The sequence below is a fragment of the Brassica napus genome, chromosome C2, assembly GCF_020379485.1.
Source record: "Brassica napus cultivar Da-Ae chromosome C2, Da-Ae, whole genome shotgun sequence".
Taxonomy (NCBI): domain Eukaryota; kingdom Viridiplantae; phylum Streptophyta; class Magnoliopsida; order Brassicales; family Brassicaceae; genus Brassica; species Brassica napus.
This window is the reverse complement of record NC_063445.1, coordinates 43,186,137-43,207,444: the sequence shown is the minus strand read 5'-3', so window position 1 is coordinate 43,207,444 and position 21,308 is coordinate 43,186,137. Positions and strand designations below refer to the sequence as shown.

Genomic DNA, 21,308 nt, shown 5'->3' with positions numbered 1-21,308 from the left:
CACGGTTAATGAGCAGATTAAACCTAAGGTCTAGTAGTAAGTGATCAGGTTAAAGCTAGCATTAAAACAAAGATGAAAAAAGACACAATATGATCGCTTATTTATGTTTAGCTTTTATGATCAACACCCTAGAACCCTAGACAAGCTAGCCGACTACTCAGCCACTAAACAAGATGAACAAGACATAATAACTGAATGATACTGCATATAATTCCAAAGAGAAACCAATAGGGTTCATGATGATCTTCTTGGTGAGAAGATGAGTCGTCTCCCTTACAATAGCAAAATTCAACGGAGGTGGTCCAAGTTCTTCAAGGAGGGCTTCTCCGGGTAAGTTATACTGCAGGCCCGCTTTCCCTTTTAGTTCGGTAGTTTGATCGAGATCCGTGTTTCGTGCAGACCTTATCTCAGCTGTACCACCTCGGGGAGCGACTCTCCGGTGAAAACTCGCTGGTTCTTCGAGATGAGATTGGGGACCTGAAGAGCCGGGTGTGATATCACTCAAATTACCCTAAAGAGTGAATTTACTTTCTCAAATAAGAAGTTCAATTGTAGTACTTAGGGATCAAATCCACAAGAAGCTAGGGAACCTAATAAATCTAATTGGATTTGTTAAATAAGATGGTTTAATGATTTAAATGTAAACTTGCAGTTTGTTGAGCAAGTAATTGCTCGATTGATTGGTTGAGGTTTTGATGCTTAAAGGAAATAGCTAGACTTAGGGTTTTTATTCAGGAAATTTGGAATTATAATCCTACAGATGCCTAATGAGTTGCATGCATGATAATGTAGAGCTCAACACTTATAAACGAACCACTAGGCTATCGCTTTCTAGGTTCTTCTATTGACCAGTGTCGATCGATGATTCTATATGAATATCGATCGAGAATCATCGATCGATACACTATTCGCAACGTCGATCGATTATTATATTTGAATATCGATCGACGCTATTGGCCAAGCGTTAATGCGCGGGTTGAATGTGCTCACTAAGCTTGCTAGATCAGCTCTCTCCTTACTATAGCAAAAATCATAGCTTAATTAGAGTGGTTTCAGGATGAGATTGAAGCTATCGCTTATATCTAACATTCCTAAGGCAAGTTCTAGGTAGTTAATCTAGAATCAGGGATTAATGACAATCCTAATGATTATTATCACAACTGAGCAATCTATAGTTGGGGCTAATCCCTCATAACCTATTTAAACCCTAAAATCTAAGATCATCTCCAATGGTTTCCCTCATTTTTTCCCTCAAAATGAGGTTGTGATTTGTTCCTATGGTTTCCCTCATTTTCTCCCTCAATTATTATTACTAGATTTTTTATCCGCGCCCTGCGCGGATTGTTTGTTATAATCAAACTTATATTTAATCATTTATTTATGTTTATTTTAAATAATTTATAATATTATTTGTGAAGTGAGTTTTTTCATCTTCTAAACTTTCACTTTAAAATGTAGAGCGGCTAAAATATTTATTATTCTTAATGAATAATTAGATTTGTTAATATATAATTAACCATAAAATTTTTAAAATATTAATTTGATAATTATCATTGTCCAAAACTAAATTATATTGTGTTACAAAGTCTTTATTAACTTTAATAAATAATTAAATTTGTTAATATATACTTAACCATAAATTAGAAACGAATTTTATTGATTTGATAATTATCATTATATATAGTTTGTATTGTGTTATCATTAAAAAATATTTTACATCATATATTTTTTAATATTTTTTTCAAAAGAGATAAATGTCTACACAGATTGTATATAATTTTATACATGGATGTTTTCAAGTTTTTATGTGATAAAAGATATTTTTTTTGTCATATTAAAAAACTGGATACTTAATTCTTACTAAATATTTCAAATGCATTTCAATTTATTTTACGTGATAAAAATACTTATGTTATGATGAAAATTTTGTAGATATAAAAAATTTGTTGTTTAATTTATTATTAAATATTTAGAACGTATGAACAATAACTTATTCTAATGGGATTTGAATTGATAATGTATTTGTTTCTAAGACTTTGGGAACGTGTTTAATGAATAGACGTGTTCAATTTCAAAACGTGAATAAATGTATCAATCCGAGAAGTGTACAAACTTAATTCAAACGTCCACTATATCCACTATTTAATACAACTTCTATTACCTTTTTCTCAAACTTCTAAAAATTACCAAACGCTTTCCAAATCCGACTTCATCTTCTTCTATAGAATATAGTAGCCTCGTGATGATGATTCGTAGTGATAAGATTGATCCTGAGAAGCTGAGTTTTACAAAGATATAAAAATACAACTGGTTCTAATCGTTTTGCTTCGTTCTATTAAAATTTGACTGAACTGGTTTAGTAATGTTTTAAACACTCCACTATGTAACAATAACAAAGAAGCATTTTGGCAGGAATATAGATTTCTGGTTTCAAAATCGAAGAATCATCAAGCCATCTGACACTACAATATGCTTATAATCTTTTGAGAGAAAGGATTCCATTTCTTAAAACCAATCAACCGGAAAAACAAAGAAGAAACAAAACTCTAAGCTTATATTGTATGAATCTGCCAATTGATGTCTCTAAACTCTAACTCATTGGTCTCCAATATTTCAAGCAGAAGAGGCGACCCATGCTGAGCAGTCCCTTGATTTTCCCAAGAGTGATTATGTCTATCGACATCTCAACCACCGCAAAGAAAAGTGTAGCCATGTGCATCGAGGAAGTGAAAGAGAGTCACAATCACACCTAATCAAGGTCAAAACGCAGCTGTATTTTGGTATTGACAATGAGCCTAGAGGTAAAAGAAAAGGTTTATAGCAGAACATGTAATAATGTGGATGAGTCTTTGTTGTGGAAGACCAATACTTGTGTGAATCGAACATAAGAAAGCCAAAGAGAGCACTGAAGAGACTCGCACACAAGCCTTTGACGCGAAGGAACTTTGTTTCTTGATTCTAAACACAGGAGCCGGATTCATATGTGTACCTGCTTGACTTGGAATGGACAGAAGCCTTTGTCACTGAACGGAACAACTCAAACGTTAATTCAAGACTTAGACCACGTGACCCTCTCAGCTGTATGCGCGGTTGTCTTTTGTATCAGCTAATTAACACCAGACTCTGTTTGTTAATCAAATGACAGTTATGAATAAACAGGTGTAGGGAGATGGCTACAGAGTTCGGTTTTGACATGCACAGGTAAAATTGTACCTTCACTGCCTTGATGTTCCGCAGTTATTGTACCTCTGATGAGATCATCATCTTCGAGCTGTTTCTTCAGATTTTCAAGGTCGTGGTCCTCCGCCTCTCCAAATCCTATACATATTGGCTTCACATACTTGTTGGTAACTGGAAGCTTCCGAGTAAGCCCTTCAGGAAATGTATCGATACACGACAAAATCGAATTAGAGTATTGTCGGAAGAAGACTTAAAACTTCGATACATTATCACATATTAAAGGTCCAGAGAGTCTCATATCTAAAATACCAGAACTTGAGGCATCTTTTGTGATAGCTTGTCATTTTTATCGTCAACCACACTTATAAAAAGTCATAAAATACACAACTAATTATAAATCATGTAATATTACTTGATGAAAATTCGATAAGCAAGGTTGTATTGTGATAACTGCTTCCCATAACGAACATGAGTTCTTATCTTCTGTACAAAACACAACGTCATTCACCAAAACTTAATCTGGAATTTTACCAAACTATGACATTAGTCTGGCATCCACTTGCAAGAGATAGAGAGTTGTTTCAGGTTACCTTCATGAATTCTCCATGGAGATCCGTAAGAAGCTTTTGTATCTATCTACATCACAAGATTATAGATTAATCCAAAGACACAGAGAATATTTGCAAAGTGTATTCCTGTTTCCTTTTATATACTACGTTCTGTGCTTCAGGAAATAGAAAGCCAAGTAACAACCTGAAAAAGAAGACATAGGCAAGCGAGTTATTTTTTATCACAGTAATGAACATTAGGCAAAGATTAAAAAAGTGAAAGAAACTGACTGGAGGCTGAACAGTGGACGAATTTGGAATCTTACTTTAGTTGCTGTTGAATCTCCGGGGCTGAAACTCTAATGCTGAGCTTCGTGTTTGTGTTTGTATCGTAATCTGTGTGTATTGGCCCATAATTATGTATACTAAGAGCGTACGATTTCAAAGTCAATCTTTCCGGTTTGAACTCGAAACAAAATCTCCCAGAGTCGTTCTCATCCTCCCAGCCAAGTAAATCAAAAACATCACTGCGGAACAAAAGTCCCATGTCGTATCTTGTCGCCCTTCAAGCCGGGGTTGAAGAACTCTGGCACCGGACGATACAGCCTCAACGCAGCCGATAAAGCCTCTTTAAGAAGACGAAGTGAGCCCAAAGAAGTGAGAGCTTACGATTGTGAAATCCATTTTCGGGTTTCAATTCCAAACAATAACCTTCTCTCCCCAAGTCGATCTCATCCTCTCCACATATTAAATTGAAAACATCACCAACAGGCAACAGCATGGTTGAAGAAAACATTGAAGGCTTTATGAGAGCACATTGAAGTACCTTGGTCGCTAAAGAAAATCAAAATTTGGGGAGAGAAAGAGAATCGACAAAGAGATCGGGATGAGTTTGGGGGAGGAAGAGAATCGACAAAGAGATCGAGAACGGTGATTAGGGTTAGTGATTTTGATATTTCAGAGAGGACAGCGATGTAACCCGAACCGTATCAAGAGATGGGTAATGGGCTGCGACCAATACGGTATGAAGAGAGGCTCGGGAGAGATGGGTCATACGGGCCACGTAGGTGACAATTTTTTTTAAAATTGCAAGCCCACAAAGATGACCTGGCACTTTGGTTGGTCCTGAATATTTGTGCACACGTGGATAGCTTTAGGAAGCTCAAATTTAGCTTCTTTTATATAGTGGGATTACATTCATTCTTCAACTTTTCTTTATTGCAAATAACACCTTTTATTTCATAAGATTTTAGATTATACTCACTTATTTTTAAATTCTATAATTTAACCAAGCAAATATTTATTACATTAATAAAGGTACATAATATCATACAAAGTAATAGTATAATTTTACTTAAACAATACTATTACTACATTTTCCCAAAAATGATCAATCAAAGCATTTCGAAGAGATAAATGAGCTTCTTTATCCTTGATTTGTCTAAACCGACTGAAAAGCTTTTGGAATTGGGTGGTTTCGTCCTCAGCTATTTCAACTTCCGGAGGTGAAACTTCTCTTCCAACTACAATTGGTGCATCGAGATCACGCTCATCTTCAATTATCATGTTGTGTAAAATTTTATACTTATCTACAAAATGCCACTCCGTTCATGCGGATATAACCAAAAAAAAGATAAACTTATATGTCAAGTTTATATGTTATAATTTATAAAATTATAAATTATATTTTAATAACTAATTATGGGTAATTATATTTTAAAAAGTTTAATCAGTATATATATATTGGATATAAAGTTATAAAAGTTATGTTTAGTGTTAATGTTTTTTTTATGCATAAAATAAAGATTATTAAAAGTACAGGACCATTATGTAAATAAAAAAAACTTGACATCAAAATGAGGTTGTGAATAGTGTTCCCTCAAATTTGAGGGAATACTGTTCACATCCTCATTTTTTCCCTCAAAATGAAGTACCATTGGAGATGGATTTCCCTCATTTTTTGATGTTTTCCCTCATTTTGATGCACCATTGGAGATGCTTTAACAAAGAAACTACTGTGACATGGCTGAGTAATTCATAACAGCAAATAGGTAAGAAAACTTTATTAGAATAGTAAATATATATCAATGGAGTTCCAATCATAAATATAACTTTGGATTTTCTCTCCAATCTATCAAAATTCTAGAAAACCTTTGCTGAAAATAGTAAAACAAGAAAACACAAGAAAATCACACTTTGCCTCTAACATGGTGGCAAAGCTTATATAATTAGGTTAAACCTCGCAAGGGGTAATCTTGTAAACTGGTAAAGACTTGGGCTTCAAGTCGGCTGTGACCAAACGGGCTTTCTGTGCGCTTCACTGTCGATCGATGTTCTGATGTGAACATCGATCGATATTTCTCCCTTAGTATCGGCCGATGGTCGAGCTCGATGGTCATCTCGGGTGCTTGCTCCAAACATCTCCAAAATGCTCCAAAATCATCACTTATTTCCAAATCAATTCTGATCTTATAAACATAATAAATAGACTCATTAATATAATAATTAGTTAATAAAACACCTATAAACCAAGGATGAAAGTGGGTCAAATCCATGGTCTATCAAGGTGTCAGGAGAGAAGGATCAGCGGACGGCCCTATGGGAACCAAAGTTCACACCGTCGATTTTTGTTTAGTTTAGGAAAGTCAAGAAACCCTATCTTTCCCAGAGGTCCCGGATTCTCTGCGAGAGCCAATGACAAGTAACCAAATAAATACGGAAAATATGAAAAGACAATAAAGCGAGTTTAGAAAGAGTTGATCTTATTTCGAATCCGCGTAAGAGTGTTGCTATCATTGCAAAAGATTACAAAAGCTTCGGCCGCAAGAGCTGTCAGCGAGGTCCCTAGTTCTAACGACCAAAAACCTTAAACCTAGTTGACTCGCAGCTCGATAACAACAAACGAAAAAGATATGAAAAAAGGTTTTGATTTGATTTCGGATTGAACCTTACGCAAGGCTGCCTACGTACCCCTTTCGAGGATCAAGCCGAACGTAGTTCGATTGAAAGAGTAGAACAAGAGATCAAACTGCCTGGGCGAGTTCGTCTAGTAATCGGGGGCCAATCAAAGAAACAGAGCATGTCGAGAATAATGCCTAAAAGTTTCTAAGTGTAGAGAGTTCTAAGTCTAAAAGAATTGTCCCCTTGCCTCTTCAACCTCGACGTCCTTATATACTCCTCCAAGAGGCGGTTTTTTCTTTTCTTTTCTGCCCTTGGTCGAGTTTATCGCTTCGTGGAAATATTCCATTTTCCTTCAATCTTCGTGTTTATCTTTGGAAACTTCACATTTATCCTCCGAAATTGACATTTATCTTCTCATGCATAACAAAAGATAAACCGTCATATCGATTGGGCTTGATTTGGTATAAAATCGTAAGTGGTTTCTTAGCCGCGTTCTGGGACCTTTTGGGCCGTTTTCCGAAATAAGAGTTTTTACGATTTTATAAAAAGAGCGCTTTCGAAACGACGTCAATTCCAAAGAACATTCAAATTCCTCGTATAGGCAATTCGAGATGGTTTGCTAACCGTTGCCGTTTTATACGATCAATCCGAATGTTATTCGAAAGAACGAGTTCTTGCGGTTTTTAAATGGTAAAGTTCCAACGATGACTCTGATTGAGATGAAACAAGAGCAGGTTCGTTCTAATCCCGAAGGGGGGGGGGAGCTGCAAGGATCGGATGAAGACAGCACAATCATCCCAGCTCGGCCATCCGCTGAACTGGTCGCGTGTTCGATCCAGCTCGGCCTTCCGCCGAACCGGACAGGTCAAGCTCGGCGGATGGCCGAGCTGGACTAGTTCAGCTCGGCGGATGGCCGAGCTGGACTAGTTCAGCTCGGCGGATGGCCGAGCTGGTCACGTGGTCGATCCAGCTCAGCGATCCGCCGAGCTGGTCGCGTGGTCGATCCAGCTAGGCGGATGGCCGAGCTGGTCGTTTTGGACGATCCAGCTCAGCCATCCGCCGCGCTGGACGGTGTGCTCTGTCCACCCTTCAATAAAACATGTATAACTTATGCTATATGATGTTGATTAACCTCAGACCGGTGGCATTAGAAACCTAACTCAAAGGTCTATCTTGTGTCAATAGATGCGCTCAATCAAACCTTGGGAAGCTCTTCATCCATAGATAAACATCTGACGCATCTGTGCAGTTATGCACCTCAAAAGGTCCGAACGAACGAGTTGGACTGCGTGTTTGGTTCCGTGATCCATTTCTCTCGAGTCTTTTGTTCAGGAACTTTTGTCGAGAGTGTGTCAAGAAAGCTGTAGTACAGAAACGAAATTTTTGGACGTTTATTTCGAGATAACCGTTTTTGACCCCAACAATGTTTGCTGAAGGTTAGCTTTATTCCCCAGTCCTTGCAGAACTCCTTGAAGTTGTGGCTCGTGAACTGGGGTCCATTGTCCGTGATGATTTCGTGGGGGACCCCGAAGCGAGTGATTACATAGGTGCATAGGAATTTGCGGATCTGGAGGTTTGTTATCCGGCTGAGTGCTTCTGCTTCGACCCACTTGGAGAAGTTGTCAGTGACTACCAGAAGGAAGACCTTTCGCCCCGGCGCCATAGGGAATTTCCCCATTCCCCACTTTCTAAAGGGCCACAGTGAGCTTATGGATTTAAGGTTCTCCAAATGGAGCTTGGAAACTGGAGAGTGCCTCTAACACTGGTCGCAGTGTTTGGCTTGTATGTTGGCGTCGGCGGCCATCGTGGGCCAATAGTAGCCTGCTGTTGGGGTCAAAAACGGCCACCACGGAATTAACGCTTGAATGTCGTCGAAAATCAGCATGAACGTTTTTTGGCCCTCGGCCAACTACGCCTCCCTGTAAAACTTGAACCAGAATTCAGCATCCTCTTTGAGGATAATCGTAAGACAAAAGTTCCATGGTATGGTCCTTTACCAACAACGTCCTTGGCTATACAGCTGAACAAAGTCTTCATCCAAGCCATAATAATTAAGCGACCACCGCTTCAATCACTTAAACGGCTAAAGAACAATCCACGAATTGTCATAAAACACCAAGTGACGATTACACAGACTATTTGTCGTATAACCCAGAGCGGAAATTATACGATAAATTTTTCCATAACAAAGTTGAGTCCTAACAACCAAACAGTTAACGGAAAAATTAAACTTGTCGATAATCGACCAAGTTTCACAGTTCACTTTAAGCCTGCAACGTTTTACCTGTAAAACGCAGCACGTTAGGAAAAACTCGTAACAAAGCTCCTGCAGCTATACAAATCATCTTTAAAAATGCACGAAATAAAATCTAGGAGGGCCGAATTTTCACAAAAGCACAGTGAAGAAAAACGCTTCTTCCCAGAGAAAAATCTACGCGACCCCTTGATCCTAATCACTCAATCATAAATCAAACTACTTAACATAAAAAATGGAACAACAATTTTGGCCGCGAACATCTGTAGATAAACCAAGACGTTTCTCGAACGCAGGGTTAAGACAAAACCCTTGCAACACCGGAACACCTTCAAGCCCGCGAACATTTCAAGCCCGAAACGCGGCATACGAAAGAATAACAAATCTTCAGCATCGCGAGACGTCGCAGACGCCCGAAGATTTGTTCTTCGACGAAATTTTCTTCCTCGATAAAAGCACCTTCTTGGAAGACCAGACAGTCATACGGACTAACATCTTCTCAAAACATATCCTTCGCGAAGACTCAAAACGGTAATTTTTACCATTAAGTTTGTTGCTGATCACAACAAACTCTTAACGTCCTAAATAGACTTAGCCATCTCGTAGAGATATCTCTCGTATATCCGACACAAGGATAATAACGCTATAAAAGAAACCCAAAATTTTTGGTCAGCACTTCCAGGAGGCTTAAAAATTGTCCTTGGAGAGATGCTCGGTTCCAACCATACAAGTCGTATAAGCCGAGAACCTATCTCGGAATTTAAATCGCTATTGAATCAGGACGAAACTGAAACGAGATACGTAAGTCGAATTAGTCATCGCACCCTCTAAAACCAGGAGTAAACTTAGGTCTTGCCCTAAACCCAGCACAATGGTCTCTAACATCTCAAGGCATGATATCCAAAAGTGATAACAAAATCTTAAATCATGTCCCTTCATCAATATACTAACTCTCTCGAAATTTTTTACAAAATCAAATTCTTCGAACAATGCCATCTAGAATTAGCAGCGAATACGACGATGCAACAAAATAGTTTGATACGAGATGACAACTCGTTTTCTCCTCTCTACATTCGCACGAATATAAACTTGCTCTTCGAAAAAAATAGTCTTCAATTCATTTAAAGTCCGCAAAGCGGCAGGGATTCGAAGCCAGATGGCTCAGTCCTGAAAACGTAAATACGGCCACACTCGGCCTAATCAAACAACCTTCAAGGCTAATCTTTAGGCCGGCAAAGGTCCACTACAAAATGCCATCAACATAACCGGACCGTAAAAGGTCTCACTGGAAAACATGTCATAAGAATCTTAACTCCAAGACGAACTACGAATGGCTTGATCCCTTTTGACAAGGGTACGTAGGCAGCTTTCATAGGGAGCAGCCCCAAAATTACCAAATTGCACTCATTTTAGAGTGAACGTACAACTTTCAACTGACGTTTTCAACCATTAATTCCGCCTAACTTGCCTAACTTGTCTTATCGCTCGCTAGAACCTCACATCTACGATCCAAAGTTCTAATGGGCTGGGGGCTAACTGTTGGGGTCAAAAACGGTCATGACGGAATTAACACTTGAATGTCGTCGAAAATCAGCATGAACGTTTTTACGAAAAGTAATATTTGTAAAGAAATATTTACGAAGAACTTTGCGGTGAAATCTTGCAATAATCTCGGTTGATTCATAGAAATTAACCACCCATCGTCCAAGAATACGTTCATAAAATAAAATGTCAGTAAAGGATCCAAACAAGTTCGCCACGTAGCGACCGATCCGTGAACAAGCCGGTCTCTACGTAGCGACCAACCAAGCCACTCGGTCGGTGGCTACGTAGCGTCCGACCCGCGAACGAGTCGCCTTTCGTTCGGTCGCTACATAGCGAATTACCAAGCCTTTCATTCGGTCGCTACATAGCGACTGACCAAGCCTTTCATTCGGCCGCTACGTAGCGACCGATCCAGCGCGGACCAGGTTGCTACCTAGCGACTGAACTGTCTCGGACGTCGATCAACGGATACGACCAAATCCGTGCATTCTCGTTTGTTCATCAATGCTAGCTCCCATGTACCGCATCCATATCCTTTCTCACATCATTCCGATCAAAGTTAGCGTAGAAACTTTACGATAAAAATGGCGAGAACATGTTTCATGTCGAAAGACAGCCCAACGATGTCTAAAACGCGACTAGAAGCCCACTTACGATTCTTTAAGAATGAACTCGTAGATACTATGGCGGTTTATGTTTTTATTTTATAAAATCAAATAAAATGTTAAGTTTCCGCGGATAAACATGAAGATCGGAAAAAAATGGAATATCTCTATTTTTCACTTTAGACGGCTTAAGGGCAGGAAGGGAAAAGCTAAAACCGACTTTGGAAGAGTATATAAGGAGTCCTAGACGAGAGGCACAAGGGGGAGAACTTTTCAGAGCAAACTTAGCACTTAGAGCAATTTTAGGCAACTTTCCATTTTTGTTATTCGACCTGCGACTCAATTAGGCCTTGCAGTCTTAGGGTATTAGGACTAGGAATCTCGCCGACAGCTCTCGTAACGCTCAAACTCGGATTCAGAATAAGATCTATTTTGCTCTCTTTTCGATTTCTTATTTTTTCGTCTTTATTTCGTGTTCTGATTGCTTGGCGTGTGGTTTAGCAGATATCCGGGACCTCTGGAAAATTAGGGTTTTCTGAACTTTCCTTATTTAAACGGAAATCGACTGTGAGAATTTTGGTTCCCACACCTGCCCTTCTGGCTCTGAGCACCAGGCTCCTGCCGCTAGAGTGGGATCCAAAATCTCGTTCATGTAGTTCAACAAGGATTCTAGCGGTTTCTTGAGGTACGGGCCTGAGAAAGATCTCTGGTATAGCTTCTCCTGGGAGATACAGTACCTTGCGCTATTCCGGGAGAATGTTGAGCTTCTTAATTTTTTTGGCCTCGTTGCGGTCTTCTGGGAGAATGTTGGCCTCCAGGTACCGGACTAAGGGGGTCATCCAGGTTTCACCTTCTTCGACAGCGGAGACCTCCTATGACGAGGCTCCTCTAGGGTGGCTGGCCATTGAAGTACAAGCAAGGGTATGCTTATCTGGCTGTTTGTTTCGAGGGCGGACCCCATATTAGCCAGGGCATCGGCTTGCGAGTTTTGTTCCCGGGGGATTTGGGTGAGCTTGCAACTCTTGAACTTCTAGATCAGTCGCTGGGCGACCGCCAAATACTGGATCATGCTGTCGTCATTTGCTTGGTACTCTCCTTGCACCTGGTTGATTATTAGCTGGGAGTCACTGAAGACCTGAATGTTTTCTGCCCCCATTTGATGGGCGAGAGTTAGTCCTGCGATTAGGGCCTCGTACTCGATTTCGTTGTTCGTTGCTTTGAGGTTGCATCTCACGGCCCTTGAGGCCGTGTTCCCTGTCGGCGAGGTAAGCACTATTCCCACTCCGACTCCTCTGACGTTGCTGGATCAATCAACGTGTAGGATCCATTCCTTGGTTTCGCTTTGGAGGCGTACTTCTTGCTCCAAAGTTGGGAGTAAGGTAGGGAGAATTCAGCCACGAAGTCTGCTAGGACCTGTGACTTTATGGCTGTGGCAGGTCGAAAGATTACGTCGTACTACCCTAGTTCCACAGCCTATTTAACTAGGCGTCCGGAGACTTCTGGTTTGTGGAGAACCAACTTTATAGGGAAAGAGGTGACGACCACGATTGGGTGAGCCTGGAAGTAGGGTCGTAGCTTACGAGCGGCGACTATCAGGGCTACGGCCAGCTTCTCTAGAGGGCTATAGCGGGTTTCCGCATCCAGGAGAGCCTCACTTACGTAGTAGATTGGTAGCTTCTTGCTTCACTCCTCGCGTATTAGAACGGCGCTTGCGGCGTGTTCTGAGACTGCTAGATATAGCAGAATGACCTCACCGAGTAGTGGCTTGTATAGGAGAGGAGGAGTGGTGAGTTACGTCTTTAGCTCATGGAGAGCGGATTCGCACTCTTCCGTCCACTGGAAGTCTTTTGGATTTTTGAGGGTTCCGAAGAAGGTATGAGATTTGTCGGAGAGTCTGGAGATGAATCTGCTCAAGGCCGCCATTCTTCCTGTCAGCTTTTGGACTTCTTTGACGTTCTTCGGGGAATGGATTGAATGAATGGCCCTGATTTGCTTCGGTTGGCTTTGATGCCCCAGTGGGTTTCAATGTACCCAAGGAACTTGCCGGAACTGACCCCGAATGAGCATTTAGCTGGGTTGAGCTTCATGTTATACTTCTGGAGGGTCGAGAAGGCTTGCTGCAGATGAGATATGTGGTCCTCAGCCTCTAGGGACTTGACCAGCATGTCATTGATGTAGACCTCCATGGTTTGCCCTATCTGGTCCTCAAACATCATGTTCACCAGTCGCTGGTAGATTTATCCTGCGTTCTTTAGGGCCGAAGGGCATAACCTTGTAGCAGTAGATCCCTCTGGACGTCATGAAGGATGTTTTCTCCTGGTCTTCCGGATGCATAAGTATTTGATTGTAGCCGGAGAACGCGTCCTTGAAGCTAATCAGCTAATGCCCCGCGGTGGCATCGACCACCTTGTCGATATGAGGTAAGGGAAAATGGTCCTTTGGACAAGACTTGTTGAGGTCCGTGAAGTCTATGCAAACTCTCCACTTCTAGTTCTTTTTCTTGACTAAGTCGACGTTGCCTAGCCATTGCGGATATTGCACCTCACGAATTAACCCGGTGCCGAGCAGGCTTCTGATTTCATCGTTGATGATCGCGTCCCTTTCGGGGGAAAACTTCCTTCTCTTTTGTCTGACGGGTTGATGTAGGGGATCCACCTGCAGCTTGTGCATGATGATCTCCAGGTCGATCCCATGCATATCTGTGTGGGACCAAGCAAAGCAGTTGGAGTTAGACCTGAGGAAGTCTATTAATCTCCTCCTCAATCCTTCGGTCAGCTTGGAGCCGATCTTAAGATATCGGGTTTGATCTTATTCGATTAATGGCACGTCGTCCATTTCCTCTACCTCAGGTTCCTCGGTGTGATGAGCTGGAGGCTTACTCTGTAATTGCTGTAAGACCTTGGTCTTTCCCTTCAGAGTAGTCTGGTAGCAGAAGCGGGAATACTCATGATCCCCTCTGATCGCCTTTATGCCCCAGGGTGTAGGGAATTTCACCATCTGGTGAAGAGTCGAAGGGACGGCCCCCATGCCGTGAATCCAGGGACGTCCTAGGATCATATTGTAGGACGAGTCGCAGTCAACAACAAGGAACTTGGTTGACATGTTGATCCCTTCAGCGTATACAGGGAGGGTCACCTCTCCGGCGGTTTGTTTGACTTCTCCGCTGAACCCTATAAGTGGGGTTATCCTCCGAGTTATAGCGCTTTCCTTCAGCCTCAAATCCTTGTATGCGGCCTGGAAGATGATGTTTCCGGAGCTCCCATTATCTACAGTATCCTTTTCACCAGGCAGTTCTCTACAGTGAGCGATATGACCAGGGCGTCCTGATGTGGGGTGAGAACTTTCTCCTTCTCCTTGGCCGTAAAACTTATTTCGTCCATACCTAGAAGCAGGTGTTTTGGCTTGGCTACCTCTAGGCCGTGCTTGGCGTTCCAGGTGCTTTTCTTCGCAGCTGCGTGGCTTATGCCGCTGATCTCCGAACCGCCCGATATGACATGAATCACTCAGTCCTGTCGAGGTGGCGAGACGGGAGCAGCTTTAGTGGGCTTTCCCGTTGTCTGCTTGCTTAGATAGCTCTTGGCCTTCTCGGAAAGGAACTCCCTGAGGTGTCCTTTCTTAAGCAACTCGTTGACCTCGATCTTCAGTGCAACGCAGTCCTCCATTTTGTGACTGTGGTCTCGGTGGAAGTCGCACTAGAAACCAGGGTTCCGGAAAGAGTTGGGTGCTTTCATCTTCTGAGGCCACTTGACCTGTTGGCCCATATGCCTCAGAACATTGACCAGCTCCGGCCTTGAGACGGAGAGGAGAGAGATGTATGGCCACATGGACACTGCCATCCCTTCTGCCTTCTCGATCGGCCGGTTCTGGTATCTGCCCCAGTTTTGATTTCCAGAGTCCCTGGCTGGTCTTTGAGAGGGTTTCTCGTCTTGCTCGGTTCGGTCTGATCTGATCGTCTTGGGATCTTGCTTTTGTTGCGCCTTAGCGCGGCTGGCGACATCTTCCTCCCATTTTACCTGTGTCCAGGCTCGAGATAGGACGCCTTCCATGGTTTTGCGCTGGTATTTGGTTAACTCCTTATAGAGGTCCCCGTCGGGGAGTAGGCCTCTTTTGAAGTTAGAGATAGCAGTGGGGATGCTGCATTCGGGAATAACCAGCTTCTCTTGTTTGAAGCGGGCTATGTAGCCTCGTAGGGGTTCCACCCGATGCTGGAGGATTTCGTAGAGGCCATCAAAGGTTTTCTCCAGGTCCTTGCTTCTAGCGAATTGTTCCACGAACTTCGCTGAGAATCGTGAAGGAGGCTATGGACCTTGAGGGTAGGTTGATGTACAATTGCAGAGCGGATCCGTTCAGGGTCGAGCGGATCCGTTCAGGGTCGAGCCGAACCCTTTGCACATGGTAGCTTCACGCAGCTCCTTTAGGAGTGCTACGGTGAGCATCCTATGTCTGTATTGGGCGACGTGGTCGTCTGGATCACTGGTGCCGTCATTTGCCTTTATGCTGGGGAAGGAGAACTTCCTGGGCATCTCGATCAAGGTGATCTCATCTGTGAAAGGATTATCGGCATAAGAGTCAGGGTTGCTCTTCCGGATGGGGGGGAGCTACTCCTGGGAGCCTCTCTACCATGGACTGCATGGCATCGAGTCTCTTAGAGAACATCTGCTCCAGGTAAGCGACCATAGGAGACTCCGCTTTCGTTGCTCCCTTAGGTGCTTCGTTATCGGGTTCCGGCTCAGATTTGCTTTCTTCCACATCGTAGGTTTGAGCATCTTTAGCCTTTTCGCGCGTTGATGTGTCTCCTCCCGACGCCGTAGGTGGAAGATTCACACCTGTTCCAGAGTTGGGTGTCTCCAGAGTCGGCATGGGGCGGACCTGAGCCCGGGATCGACGCTTCTTGTTACTCGCCGTGTTGAGGGCTTGATTATCTTCTCGGAGGTTAAGATTCTCCGATTCGAGCTGGATGATCTTCTCGGCGCTCTGCTCCTGTTGCTTGGAGTGTTCATTGAGCTTCTCCTTCAGGCTCTGGAATCCCGAGGAGAGTTCGATATTAGCCTCCTCCCGAGTCTTATGCAACTCGGTTACTTGACTTTACAGACCATCGATTTGCCTTTGGAGTTCGGCTTCTCTTTGGGTAGCTTCGGGTAGCTCATTCTGCTCGTCCACCGCCATTATCACGTAGTTTAGATTACTCCCCTCCTTCTAGTGCCAAATTGTTAGGGGATTTTTGTGTAGGATCTTTGTGAGTACCATGGAACGATGGACAAGACTGATCTTTGTATAGATTTCATATATATTTTTAGAGAAATAGACTTAAAGAGATGTTTTATTGAGTAAAGAAGCCAGAACTACAATGATTGGTGGATAAACCCTAGTTCTAGCCGTCTAACTCTAATCTCTAAGTCTTGAAGTGTCGATCCCTTGCTTTAGGGTTTAGGTTCCCTTTATATAGGCTTCTCAAGGCGGGCCTTAGTCGGTTGGAGTAGGTTAAACTCTTCCATATTAGGAAATATGGAAGGTTCTCATTATCGGAAGTTCTCCTTTTCCTAGGGGAAGGGGGCGGTCTCTGGGACCGGACCCGGAATACTTCGTAGCGGGGAACAGGGGTGCCTCCTAGCGGGGACCCAGAGGCCGGTGTCCAGCCTGGGGTCTGGAAAAATTCAATACCTGGGTATTTTTTTCCAACACCGTGTTTTGTCCTTGACTGTTCTGCGCGTTGTCAACCGGTTTATCTAGCTTAGGGTACGCACAGAGGTGAGCGTTGTTCCTCACGTTAGGGTTCGGGTGGTAATTCTTGTACTGCCATCCTTATCCATTGACGTAGCTTACTTCTTGCTGATCGTCCATGGTGTTGTCCGCTTCAGGTGGGACATCAGAAGCATTGTTCTCTGATGCGGCTTGCGGCTTCCTCCATGACGAACACTTGGCTCTGATTGCCGTTTATCAGCTGGTCAACCTTTGCTAGATCGTCTATGCTGTTTACGCTCTTGGATCGATCGTTCTCTTTGTTCTTGTTGAGTGAGCTTGACGCCATATTCTCGATCAATGCGAATGCACCTGGTGTTGTTTGAGTCATGAAATTTCCATTACTCGAGGAATCTAGAGCATTACGAAACTCATAGCTCACTCCGTCATAGAACACTTCCAGTATGTAGTCGTCCTCAAACCATGGTGAGGGCATTCCCTTCGGTACTCCTTGTAACGCTCCCAAACATCATAGAAAGGCTCATCAGTCTTTTGCTTAAAATTGGAGATCTTATGCCTTAGAGCCGCAGTTTTGGACTTCGTGTAGAAGTGACTTAAGAACGCTGCTCGGACCTTTTCCCCTGTGGTGAGGGTACCAGTTGGAAGAGAGACTAGCCAGCGAGCTGCTTTCCCATCAAGAGAGAATGAGAAAAAGGTGCATTTGATGTAGTCCGGTGGCACTCCATTGGCGCGAGAGAAGTTGCAGTCTCTCTCAAAGTTCTCAATGTGGTCCAACAGAATTTCAGCTACGAGGCCGTTGAAAATCTTTTTCTGCACCAGGCCGATCAAAGCAGGCTTGATTCCATAATCTTGTCGAGTGCAATGAGGGGGGGGTTGATAGCGGAGCGAGTGGTGGGGAAGTTCCACGGGAGGTTCCGCTCTCCGATGGGAGCGCCTTGTTTCTCAGCTTGTTGTGCAGCAAGTTCAGCCGCTGCTTGGCGAGCAGCTTCTTGTGTATTAATGGTTTGTTGCATCTGCTGCATCTGTTGTTGCATGAGCACCATTGCAGAAGTGAGATCATCCTGGCCTCCATTATCACCCATTGTGGTGTTAGTAGGCCGCAGTTGTTGATGGTTCTGTCTTTCTAATCTTGGGAGTTCTTCGTTGCTTAGCGTGAATAATGGTCCTTGTGCGTTGCTCCGAGTATGTCTACTGGTCATGCACCTTGATCATTGGCTAGAACAAAGAGAGGAAAGCAAGTTAGATGTCTTAGACTAAATATAGAACTAAAAAATAAAGGTAAATATCTTGTCCCGTCGCAACGGCGCCAAAAATTGATACAATAAAACTGAACATTTCTCACTGTCAAGTTAACAGTGGTAATTGTGGTATTTGAGATTCAATCCAGAGACAAGTCTACACTTTATTCTTATGAGTTTTCAACTTAGCTAAAACTAATAGTGGAGTTTTGATTTAAGTAGTGACATGTAAGTAAAGTAAATGATTGCAAAGAGTAAATTAAAATTAAAGAGAAGCCAGTCTAGGTTTCTCATCGAGTGTTGATGCTAAACCAAACATTTATTCAAGCGCAATGCAGCACAATCTATAACACAACTCACTCAAGTAGAGCAGCCCACTGTCGTGGTAGTGCTCCCTTTGCGGTTCAACCTTGACACCTAAACTCTCGTTTGGATCAAGGATGGACTACAAGCAATAGAGATCAAGTCCGATAGGTTCACCGAGCACCCTAATATCTACTTTCGCTGACTAAGGATGCTCGGCTCATTCACTCAATATCAAGCTATCGACTACACGGTTAATGTGCAGATTAAACCTAAGGTCTAGCAGTAAGTGATCATGTTAAAGCTAGCATTAAGAGCATAGATGAAAAAGACACAATATGGTCGCTTATTTATGTTTAGCTTTTACGATCAACACCCTAGAACCCTAGACAAGCTAGCCGACTACTCAGCCATTAAACAAGATGAACAAGACATAATAACTAATGATACTGCATATAATTCCAAAGAGAAATCAATAGGGTTCAGGATGATCTTCTTGGCGAGAAGAAGAGCCGTCTCCCTTACAATAACAAAATCCAAATAATGAGTCTTAGTCTTCTTGCAAAACTAGCGTAAAAAGAAAATAAAGATAGGGATGGCTTTTTATATGGAGGCGCCATTGACTTTAGAGGAGGGAGTAAGTGATTACGGCAAATCTTTGAAAGATATGGAAACTTCCATAAATGTCTGGAACAATCGCCTGGCTGCTCCTAGTGGGATCAACCGTCAGACTGCTCTGCATGACTGTTCCGCGGGGAAAGGCTCCAATTCATGCTCCTTTCTTCATGCTTGTTCCTTCAACTCTTTAACCTACTCCAGACCTGAAATGACTCAAATGACTGGACTAACTCGATAAAATATTGAAAACAAGTTAGAAAACATATGTACAATAGTGCCACAAATACCATATATCACAAGGCCGAAGGACATTCAAATATGACATGAGTAACAGTTTATTTCTATTCCCCACATCGTGGGCTATAATTATTGCATCTCATATTACAGCGCGTCAGATTTCTCTTTACAACTACATGTCATGTTATCAGTTGCCACATAAGATGACATATCTTCTGAGGTGCTTTTACTTTCGAAGCAAAGACTTGAAGTTTGGTTATACCGGGCTCCATGACCTCCATCTCTTCTTCATTCCTCATTAAATTTGGAGCTACCCAGCATCCAGATTTAATCGTGAACTGTCCGTTTTTAGTGTAATTCCAGCATAATTTATCACAACAATGAGTTGAGCTTATTGCCAAACTTCTTATTAGAGATATATCATTAGGGGCAACATAATTCTCTAGAAATCCAACATCACATTCCCTTGAAGATCCATTAATAAGATCACAGACTCTCATATTTGGGTGCAATACATGGGCAGATGGCCGAGTCGGCCTAGCTGGAGTAGTAGGGATCCAAGGGTCCTCCCACACCTTTACCTCATAACGGTAATGAATTTTCTGTCTAATTCCCAATAGCAATAATTTTCGTGCCGCTGAAATACTAGTCAACACATAGGATGATACACTGTTTACAGAACTTATTCGCAAAGGCGAACACATTTTATTGTATATTTCTCTCAAAACTTGAACCATTAACGAATCAAGGTACTGAACTAATCGCCATAGTTTTTTTGCTAGTAACTCCAAGTTGAACTCATGAATCAGACGAAAGCCAATCCCGCCCTCTTTTCTTTGTAAAAAAAGCTCTTTCCATTTTTCCCAGTGAATTTCCCTCTTTGGAGGATTGGAGCTCCACCAAAATTGTGCAATGGCACTTGCGAAATTCTCATATAACATATGTGAGAAGAGCTAGCAAGATAGATTTGATTAAAACTCATTTTCCTCCTTTTGATAGCCATCTACCCGTCCATCCATTCTACATTCTACATTCTAGCAAGATGGTTCTAGCTCCGGTCTCCATCCATGTAGACAGAGCCATGCCAGTATGCATGACTAACAAAAGCGGTTTAAAGTAAAATGCCTCTGTTTAAAAAATTACAATTAATAAATATCATGTTTACATTGCAAAATTAATTGAAACATCAAAAAATTAAAGGTCTTGAAACGCAGCGATTGCAGATGCGGTTGAGTGATTTTGCAGATGTTGATTGTTACGGTTTCTAGCGTTATTAACAATTTGTACAACTGGTACAACAACTAAAAGTTGGTGCGTAGCGGAATATTTGTAACATGTTGATTATGAGATATTGTAGCGTTTAAATAATATATTCATATTATAACATTATAAAATATCAAAACATACTATTGTGATAAAATACAATATTTATTAATATAATATAATCAATATTATTATGTTTATTTATTTAATTTAGATGAAAGTTATAATTTCAATAAAATTTGTTTTCAAGATTTATATTAAACCTTTTAAGAGAATATTTTTGTTTTATTTATACATGTAATCTTTACATATGTATATATATATATATATATATTTAGGTTTCAAAATTATAGCAAATATTCTTAGTTTAAAGTATTTATAAAATAAATCATGATACTGTTTTTGAATTTAAATTAAAATATAAAGTGTACATATGTTTTTTTTAATTTACAATATTTCAATTTTAAAATTTTAGTTTAAAATTTTAAAATATTGTTAGAAAAAATTTTATATTTATTGGTCCACCTGCAACCGCAAATGTTAGTGGGAAACAATTTTTAATTTTAAAAGGTTCGGAGTACTTTGAAGTGATTTATAAAGTTTTTTTTTTGTTGCAAAATGCCAACAACCGCAAAAACTGCAGACAGTAACGGAAAAACCAGCTAGACTAAGCGTTTATTCTACAAAACAATTTTTCTTCTCTTTCTTATAAAATTAGATGACCAAAATTTGATCTTTTAAACAGTTTTCAATGTGAATTAACCTTCCTCAGTCTTTTTATTTATTTATTTATATAGCATTAACAACTTTTATTTTATTTTTGTTATTTCACTATCATATATTATGTAACCTTAAACTATAACATTCAACATGTACCGGTTCTCTTTATCTACTGAGCCATCTCCTCTATTGCCCC

At 41.4% G+C, this 21,308-nt stretch overlaps 1 protein-coding gene, 1 long non-coding RNA gene and 1 other non-coding gene across 4 annotated transcripts; 1 reads left to right on the top strand and 2 right to left on the bottom strand.

The window, feature by feature from the left end:
• Positions 1-2,723: 2,723 nt before the first annotated feature.
• Positions 2,724-4,922, bottom strand: LOC125581815. Of its 2 annotated transcripts, XR_007319544.1 has the most exons (4): positions 4,055-4,922; positions 3,771-3,933; positions 3,214-3,372; positions 2,724-2,989 (listed from the first exon to the last, which is right to left on the bottom strand). It is a non-coding gene; the product is annotated as an uncharacterized LOC125581815 (long non-coding RNA). The 2 variants fall into 2 exon arrangements; XR_007319543.1 differs by having other exon boundaries at positions 3,214-3,933.
• Positions 4,923-13,841: 8,919 nt separating this feature from the next.
• LOC106378368 lies at positions 13,842-14,695 on the bottom strand. The gene is made up of 2 exons (XM_013818509.2): positions 14,561-14,695; positions 13,842-14,501 (listed from the first exon to the last, which is right to left on the bottom strand). Exons 1-2 carry the CDS (start codon positions 14,693-14,695, stop codon positions 13,842-13,844), a joined length of 795 nt encoding a protein of 264 aa, XP_013673963.2.
• Positions 14,696-17,190: 2,495 nt separating this feature from the next.
• Positions 17,191-17,297, top strand: LOC125582687. The gene has a single exon (XR_007320143.1). It is a non-coding gene; the product is annotated as a small nucleolar RNA R71 (small nucleolar RNA).
• The last annotated feature ends 4,011 nt before the right edge of the window (positions 17,298-21,308 follow it).